We start from the raw sequence: 9,507 nt of genomic DNA, 5'->3' as shown, positions 1-9,507 counted from the left end.
TCCTCCCCACCCTCTCCATCTGTCCATCACCCACACACTCCTCCCCACCCTCTCCATCTGCCCATCACCCACACACTCCTCCCCACCCTCTCCATCTGCCCATCACCCACACACTCCTCCCCACCTCTCCATCTGCCCAGCACACACACACTCCTCCCCACCCTCTCCATCTGACCATCACCCACACACTCCTCCCCACCCTCTCCATCTGCCCATCACCCACAAACTCCTCCCCACCTCCCTCCCTTTATTCCAGGTTCCACATTCCCCCTCTGTCAGATTTCAAAATCTTCAGTCCTTTGTCACTGACACCTCTCACCTCCCAGTTTCTGACTCATTTCCACACTCCACCCCTCCCCATCTACCTATCACCCACTCACCTGGATCCACCCATCACGTGTCCTTTTCCTTCCACATATGTTACCTGACACGTTGGGTGTCTCAGGCACTTTGCTTGTTACCACCGCTATATCTCCCATGTTACCAAGATTCACCCTGACCTTGTCATGATCCGGTCCATGAAATCCGCGTTCTGTTTCATGTACTCTGGACTCCGGGATTTCCAGCTGTCCCTTATTTCAGTTGGATTTAATCATAGGCACCTGATGCTCGTCTTGTGGCTGGGAATTTAAGTGGCCCTGGGTTCGAGTGTGGGTGCTGGTTCATCTCGTCAGTATCCTGTCCTTGCCTCTGTGGGGTAAGTCAGGTCATCTTTGCTGATACTCTGAGGCTGGACAGTTCAATTCCCTTCCTCTTATTTCTGTAGCCCTTGACTTTGCCTGCTACCTTTTCCCTTGAGCCTCGTCTATTCTCGCTGTCATGTTCCTCTGCTGGAGCAAGACTGGAGCCTTGCTGTGTCCAGATAAGGAACTGTTTTTTGTTGTTTGGAACTATCTCTGTGTCCTTGCCTTCACTAGGTAGGTCTGGCTGTTTGCCACTACCTAGTGTTGGGAACTGTCTTGTCATGTTCAACTTTCTGTGTATGAGTCCCAGCCCTACGTCCTGTTCCCAAGGAGGGGTCCAGCTCTGTGTTCCCTGTTCCCGTCTCCCAAGACCAAGTTTGAGGTTCATGTCATCATCCAGCCCAGGAGTCCCACGTCCTGCCCCCATGTCCAGTCCTGTTGCCTTGCCACGTCTTGTCCTCACCTGAAACTGGAGTCCGAGCCTGAGTCAGGACCCAGGTTCTAGGTCCCTGTGCAGACCCTGGCTCGGAGTCCTTGTACAGGTTCCTAGTTCCAAGTTCCTCGTCCAGGTCCTGCTTTCCTAGTCTCGTCCAGGACCTGTGTCTTGTCCAGTGTCGTTTCTTCCCCACTTCCCTTGCTTTCTTGACACACCTAGTTCTGTCCCCAGTACTTCAGTGTCTGTGCCTTGCATTTGGTTCTGCTCTCAACACCCAGCCGATGCCAGACCTCCCTCTTCCGATCAGCACCACCACCACTTGCCCCAGTTACCCTGTCAGTCCCGGTGGACTTTAGCACCCGGGGGAGCCGGGGAGCTTAGGACCCGCCGCCCGCAGCTGCTGCTGAATCCGCAGTGTTTCTGTTCCATTGACGGTTGCGGTGAACGAGTTAAAATTAATGGATCGATAATTCTCACATTGTGTTTATTTCACTCTCCGCACATTTATATTTACACTGACTTACTACTGATGCCAGTCCCGGACGCATGCCATTTACAGACCCGGAGCGGAACCGGAGTAGATTCTCAGCCACCGGTTTTTATCCCAAGTCCAGAAGAAAGGATAAAGTTTCTCCGTGAATTTATTCCCAGTGAAGGTGTGGAGATGGGACTTGGTCTCTGCGTTGTAAAATGAAACTGTCCCGGACTCGTAACTGAGATAAATTCCCACCCTCCAGGGGATGGGACCGGCAGGGAGACGGGACTCGGGGGAGGTGAACTTATTGTACCTGTTATCATCCCGCCCGATGATCCAGAATCCGGTCTCCGGACTCGCTCTGATCTCTCCCTTCCTGTCCACAGACTCTGCGGCGACACCCAGACACCAGCCCCGATTCCCCGTCACCTCCGCCTCCCAGTAATGTCTCCCCGATGTGAATCCCTCCGATCCCAGCACACAAATCCAGTTTGTGAACCTCTTCCCGGTGTCAGGGAGATTCCTCCAAATCCCGGTCCATCTCACACTCCTCTGATCCTCAGACACCTCGAGCGCCGGATGCGCCGTTTCCACATCCAGGGTGACAGAGACTGGGGGGAGAAGCAGAGAATTAGAGAGTCCCCGGGGATCGGAGGGGAGACTCGGGCAGCGCGGCCCCGGGATCGGGGGGAAAGACTCGGGCAGCGCGGCCCCGGGGATCGGGGGGAGACTCGGGCAGTGCGGCCCCGGGGATCGGGGGGAGACTCGGGCAGTGCGGTCCCGGGGATCGGGGGGGAGACTCGGGCAGTGCGGCCCCCGGGATCGGGGGAGACTCGGGCAGCGCGGCCCCGGGATCGGGGGGAGACTCAGACAGCGCGGCCCCGGGGATCGGGAGGAGACTCGGGCAGCGCGTCCCCGGGACCAGGGGAGAGGTCGCTGGGCCTCAGGTACAGTCGGGTGGCTGACAGAAACCTTTCCCGGGGTTTTACCCAAACACAATGGATGAACAAGGTGTGTGGATGGACAAGATTTAAAAGGTGGGTGTGGGAGGGAAAGAGAACCACCAGGTACAGGTGAAACCTGGAGGGAGAGGGATGAAGTAACAAGCAGGGAAGTTGATTAGCAAGATGAGCTGAGAGAGGGAAAAGGGGATGGGAAATGGAGAAGGGTAGGGGTGGTTTGGGGGCATTACTGGCAGTTTAAGAATGATGTTCTTGCCATCAGGTTGGAGACTCCCCAAATGGAATAAAAGTTGTTGTTCCTCCAACCCAAGTGTGGCCTTATCCCGAGAGTAGAGGACATATCAGGAAGGGAATGGGAAGTGAACACTGGGAGATCTTGTTCTGGCGGACGGATCATAGATGCTCGGCAAAGCTACATTGGGGTCTCACAGGAGGCCACACCAGACTCAGTGTGTGACCCCAATGGACTCACAGGTCAAGTGTCATCTCAGCAGGAAGGACTGTTCAGAGCACTGGGTGGGAGTGAGAGAGAATGTGTAGAGGCAAATGTAGCACTTATTCTGCTTGCAAGGATCAGTGCCAGGAGGGAGATCTGTTGGGAGGGATGAACAGACAAGGGAGTTGTGTGGGGCGGGAGGGAAAGATGTGCTTCGTGGTGGGATCTCATTGGAGATGGCAGAAGTTTCATTGAGTTATTTGCTGGACGTGGAGGCTGGTGGGATGGTAGATGAGGACAAGAGGTTTCCTTTGCAGCCTCCTGAGCTCCAGGAAAAAGACCCAGAATATCCAGCCTCTCCTCATAACCCAAACCCTCCAGTCCCAGTAACATCCTTGTAAATCTGTTTTATACCCTCTCAGTTTAATACCATCCTTCCTGTAGAAAGATAACCAGAACTGTACAGACTGATCCAAATCATAAAGACAAGAAAGAGTGTGGATGCTGAAACTCCAAAACAACACACACAAAATCTCAGACCGAAACATCAACAGTTTATTCATTTCCATAGATGCTGCCTGACCTGCTGAGTTCCTCCAACATTTTGTGTGCGTTGCTTGGATTTCCAGCATTTGCGGATTTGAGGAGATTGAGAGGGGATCTGATTGAAACGTTTAAGATAATTAGATTTGATAGGATTGAGGCAGGAAATATGTTCCAGATGTTGGGAGAGTCCAGTACCAGAGGGCATGGATTGAGAATAAGAGGTCAGTTATTTAAAACAGAGTTGAGGAAGAGCTTCTTCTCCCAGAGAGTTGTGCAGGTGTGGAATGCACTGCCTCGGAAGACGGTGGAGGCCAATTCTCTGGATGCTTGTAGAGCTATGGTCAGGCTCGGATTAAATCAGGGGTTGCTGGGTGGTGGGGGTCATTGTAACTTGTCCCATGGTCGGGCTCGGATTAAATCAGGTGTTGCTGGGTGGTGGGGGTCATTGTAACTTGTCCCATGTTCAGGCTCGGATTAAATCAGGGATTACTGGGTGGTGGGGGTCATTGTAACTTGTCCCATGGTCAGGCTCGGATTAAATCAGGGGTTGCTGGGTGGTGAGGGTCATTGTAACTTGTCCCATGGTCAGGCTCGGATTAAATCGGGGGTTACTGGGTGGTGGGGATTATTGTAACTTGTCCCATGGTCAGGCTCGGATTAAACTGGGTGATGGGGGTCAAAGGGCCAGAAGGGACTATTCTGTGCTGTATCTCAATAAATAAATTACAGCTGATGGAAGTGCAGTAGACATCGTCTCCATGAAGTTTAGCGAGGGATTTGACAAGGTAGCAGAGAGTTAGATCACATGGGATACAGTACGATCTGGAATAGGATACAGAGTTGTCTGGGTGGAGTCCTGTGACCAGTGGTTGTGCTGCAGGGATTGGTGCTGGGTCCACTGTTTTTCATCATTCATATGAATGATTTGGAGAGAATGTAGGTGACGTGTTTAGTAGGTTTGTGGACTCTAAAATTGGTGATTTCATGGACAGTGAAGAGATTATTTATTTATTTAGAGACATTGTGAAACAGGTCATCCCAGACCAGTGAGCTGTTCCACCCAGCAACAGTAGCTCATCAGTACTAGCCTAATCAAAGGAGATTTTACAATGACCAATTTACTTCCTAACCAGTTTGTTTTTGTACTAGAGTCATAGAGGATAGAAAAGCACAGCACAGAAACAGGCCATTGGCCCTTCTAGTTCATACCACAACATTTAAACTGCCTACTTCCATCAACCTGCACCATGCCCATAGCAGTCGACACCTCTCCCATCCATGTATCTGTCCAAATTTTTCGAGGTATATAAAATCATAGAGCAGATGTGAAGTGTATACACATGGTCTCTTTCCCCGGAAAAGAGTCCAAAAGCAGAGGGCAGAGATTCAAGAGAAAGTTTAAGCGATCTGTGAGGGATGTGAGTATATGTGGAATTTGCTGCCAGAGGAAGCCGCAGAAACAGATATAAATGAAATATTTTAAAATATATTAGACAGGTACACAGATAGGAAATGGTTAGCGGAATATGGGACAAACACACGGAAATGTGTCTGTTTCTCTGGCGATGTGTCCCACTCTGATTGTGCATTTGGATATCTGTCACTGTGTGTGAGTAAATATCAGTGAGTGTGTGTTCACATTGAAGGTGAGGGTCACATTGAAGTATTGTGTTACAGTGTGTCTTCACATGTCCAGTGTGTGTTGGCAATGTGTGTGACACGTGTGTGAATTGTTCAAGTAAAAAACATTCACTGTGTGTGAAGAGAGAATAGTTTCCATGTCACTGAGGGGACGAACAATGTGCGATGCTGAGGCTCTGACGACAGTCTGCCAATCCTTCCTGTGGATGTGTGTGAGGGAGATTTGCCAGACCAGTTATGCTGTGTGGGCTTCTCCCGTCGTTCACCGGGATCAATGCTGATTGGTTCAGTCTGACGATGCTTCAATGTGGTGATTTGATCACAACAGTGAGACTGGCGAGTCCAGCAGGGGGCAGAGCTGAGTCAATCAGACTGCGGTCACGGACAGGTCAGACAGGGGGAGGGGCTCGAAGGACTGGTGTATTTTTCTGACAATCCCTGTCACCACAGTGATACCAGATTTTATCCCCTTTAATGACATTAATGGAATATTAATTCCAGAGCTACTATGGCAGGATTTAAGCTCATGCATTGACATATTTTTCCAGTATGAATGGGATCAGATGCAGTGGTTCATCTAACAGTCCCGTGAATTGGTTATATTTTGCCCCAGTGTTGGTGTGTTCAGGGGTCTGACATCTCCAGATGATCATGTGACAGTGATGCCTCCCTGCGGGTGGGGCTGGTGCCGGAATACACTTCACTTCCCTATTATTACAGTCAAATTTTGTGTCCAATTATTAATTAGATGTGTCTGAAACAAGGGCAAATGAATCTGTATGTTTTACCTCGCTTAATGCCATCAAACGCTTTTCCCAATGCTGTGTCGAACAAATAGGGGTGATAGAATTTTTCAGCCAGTAGGGCACCATCTGTCACTGACAATGTCTGGGCATCATCACAGCTCCTGTAAATATTATACATCTGGTTATAAACTGAGCATCAGCAATATTTGAACTGTTTTACAAATCCATACAGAGTTTCAGTAAAGACCATGTCCTACCTTCTCTTCTGATGAGCTTCCTCCTGAAATAAATCAAACACAGATCTCAGCTGACTGACACTGACCATCGGCGTCCCAATAACAGGAATCTGAGACAGGTTATTAAAAGCTGCCGGGAGCTTAGGAGGACGATGGCGTCTAATGGCGACTGCTTTGCTAGAGTTTTCGGAAACAGCTCTATTTCTATCTTTAGTATCTCTATTCTTCCCTTTCAGGGTTCTTTTGAAGACCCTGACCTGCAGTTACACACTGCCTTCGGTTCTTTGTGGGAATGAGACCCACTCTCGGGGTCTCACAACTGGCCACTGTTCAATATATCGGGGACGCGGCCTAGAAGACTAACACACCTTCAGAGTTCCAGGATTTCGTGGCTCTGGAGGTGGGTGGACTCGAGGTCGGTGCCTCTGCTGAGAATTGTGGGTGTGTCGTGAGAGATGGAGGATCGAAGACAACAAGCTGCTGTTGGCTGTGCGACCCGAGACCCGAGTTGGTTTGGAACAGAGCTTGAGAAAGACAATGCAACAGACTTTCAACAATGTAAATCAGTCTGTTGTTTGTTATGCGTCCCCTCTCGCTGTGAAACGGGTCACCTCTTCTTCCCTTTTTTAGGGAGAGAGAGCCTGTGTTATGTTGAATTACCGGGTGAACGAGTAGTCTTTGGGCTACTGCAAGTCTATGTCTTTATTGATGCTTTGCTGCATGTTTGAGTGCTCGGTCGAGGGTGCTAATGTTTTTTTCCTGGTGGGGGAGACGGGTCGTTGCCTTGCCGCTGATTATGTGTGGGAGGGGGATCTGGGGAAGCTTCGGGGTTTTAACATTTAATTCATTCATTCTTTGGGGCAATCCTTCATTTTCATGGATGTTCATGTCGAAAAAGAATTTCAGGATGTATATTGTACACATTTCTCTGACTTTAAATGTACCTTTGGAACTTTGAAAACTCCCACTAAACTCATTCCTACTGACACACACGGAGAAACTACAAGGAATGTTTATGAAAATTATACCGTAACTGAGAGATGGAACTTACAGGAGAGACTGGACAGGTTGTGTATTTTTATCTGGATACGATGTCAGGGAGGATCAGATGGAGGAATATAACATTCTGAATCGATTTGATGGGGTGGGAATGGAGAAAATATTTCCATTTTTATGAGATAAGAAGTCAAAGATAAGACATCATTTGGTTGTGAATAAATCCCACTAGAAATGCGGTGAAGAGAATATCAGAAATACACTCAAAGCCTTTGACTGTAACTGGTTGTTACTCTGAGTCTCAGGGGATATTATACGTGGGAATCACAGAAACGACCACCAGCTCAGGGCTCTGATCAGAGTAACTCATTCCCGAGAAGGTTGTAGTCTGTCCTGTGATGTACAGATGTTGTGGGATGGGGTTTGGGACAACGACAATGCTGAACAGTCAGGATGTCCACATGGTGGAAATCAGTTTCCAACTACAGTATTTGTGATAAAATGCATCATTTTGTGTCTGGGCACTTTTACAGAAACAAATTGAAATCTCTCACCATGAGGAGTGTGACATTTTCTTGTTGATCCATTCGTTCCTGTAACTTTGAGATTTCCTCCTGGATAGAATTTAAATTCTCTTGAATCTCTCGAAGATTTTTTTCCATTGGATTCAGAATCCTCTCCTCTTCTTCCTTGAGATCTCGGAGTGCACGCTGCTCTTTATCAGTGAGAACCCGGCGCAGTTCAGCAAAATGGGATGTGATCTGGGACTGAAGGCTGTGTGACTGTTCCTGTCAAGGAAAGGAGAGGCTAGTTTACTATTTAAAACTAGTGTTGTATTTCATTCTGACATGGAAGGCAACCATTCAGCCCATTAAAGTTTATGCTGCTTCTCAGAACAATCCCCTCCATCACATTCCCCCACGTCTCCCTGAAACATATACTCCGTCTCTGACCCACTAACTCCGTCCTGATTCACAGACCACCCAACTTCACAAGGTTAATTACAGTCGCCAATTTACCGTTCAACCATGCAATGTCGGCTAAAGAAAGCTACTGGATATGGGGAGAACATACAAACTCCACGCAGACAGCTCCAGGGGTCAGGATCGATCCCAGGTTACTGGAGCTGCGATACTCTGCTGTTCTGCATTAAAAGGGTGTGGTGAACTATGTGCCTGTCGGGACACGCCCCCTGCTGACTGCTCCAGTGGCTCCTCCCACAGGCCCCTGTATAAAGGCGATCTGAGGTATGATGGACACTCACTCCTGGTTCCTTCTTCCAGTCAATAAAAGCCGATATCTCGCCTTACGTCTCAGTGTGAGTTATTGATGGTGCATCAAAGGGAACAAAACTACACAGCGAATTTGTAAATTCTGCTCCGGAAGCCTCACCCGAACTCCAGAAATCTTCTCTTTCTGTTGTTGCTCCATTTCCTCGAAGTCCGATTTCTTTTTAGTGAGAGAGTCTAAGGAAGATTTAACTCGACCCTGGGAATCAGAGAGTGAAGACATTAGACCAAAATATGCAACTAAGTAAACAGCTGATCAAAACCTGGTTAGTTTTACCTTGTAGATTTCAGCGGCTTCGTTAATCGGCATGAAGTTGTGAGACTTGTGTTCCCGCGCAGTCGCACAGATCAGGCAGATCAGTGTCTTGTCCGTCTCACAAAATAGCTTCAGGTCTTCCCCATGTTTCTCGCAGTGAAGTTTACTTTCCTTCTCTTTCGGATTCAGGTTTAGTTTTCGAGCTTTCTCAGACAGATTTGCTAAGGCCCGATTGACCTTGAGGGTGCGGTCTGCAATCTCCTCTCTACATTCCGGGCAGGAGTTTCTCTCCTCCCTTTCCCAACACCGTGTGATACAGGAGCGGCAGAAGTTGTGTCCACACTCCAGTATAACCGGATCGGTGAAGAAATCCAGGCAGATAGGACAAATTACCTCCTCGGTTAAACTCTCGACCTGTTCTTTCGAAGCCATGTTAACTCCCGGTACTTCCGGGTTCAGGATCCTTTCACTTTCGGGGAGCTGCTGAACTCTGCGGTACCGCGGCTGTCCAATAGGGGCGCTGCAGTCTCGGGAATGAATGTTCCTTTTCAGTGAAGCAGGAATCGTGTTCATTTCCACAGCAGCGATCAGAAACACATTAAACAAGTCTAACATAGATAAAGCCGGAGAGAGGAGCTTGGTTCAGTCTACGGCAGAACTGAAGGGGCATGTCCTGAAAAGAGAGACACAGGGACTGTAAATGCAGGAATCTGGAAGGAAGTGAGATCTACTGGAGGAACTCAGCGGGTCAGACAGCATTTGTGGAGATAATACTAAGGTAGGTGGCGTTGTGGATAATGAAATA

At 48.7% G+C, this 9,507-nt stretch overlaps 1 protein-coding gene across 1 annotated transcript; it reads right to left on the bottom strand.

Annotated features, from left to right (window-relative positions):
* Positions 1-246: 246 nt before the first annotated feature.
* On the bottom strand, positions 247-9,290 carry LOC132394685 (nuclear factor 7, brain-like). Its single transcript, XM_059971055.1, has 6 exons — positions 8,724-9,290; positions 8,550-8,645; positions 7,712-7,945; positions 6,183-6,205; positions 5,968-6,086; positions 247-2,205 (listed from the first exon to the last, which is right to left on the bottom strand). The coding sequence occupies exons 1-6, from the start codon at positions 9,273-9,275 to the stop codon at positions 1,673-1,675; spliced, it is 1,557 nt and encodes a 518-aa protein (XP_059827038.1). The 5' UTR covers positions 9,276-9,290; the 3' UTR covers positions 247-1,672.
* Between the last annotated feature and the right edge of the window lie 217 nt (positions 9,291-9,507).

Source organism: Hypanus sabinus, chromosome 5, assembly GCF_030144855.1.
Source record: "Hypanus sabinus isolate sHypSab1 chromosome 5, sHypSab1.hap1, whole genome shotgun sequence".
NCBI lineage: Eukaryota > Metazoa > Chordata > Chondrichthyes > Myliobatiformes > Dasyatidae > Hypanus > Hypanus sabinus.
The sequence above is the reverse complement of the archived record's forward strand: the minus strand, read 5'-3'. Positions and strand labels throughout refer to the sequence as shown.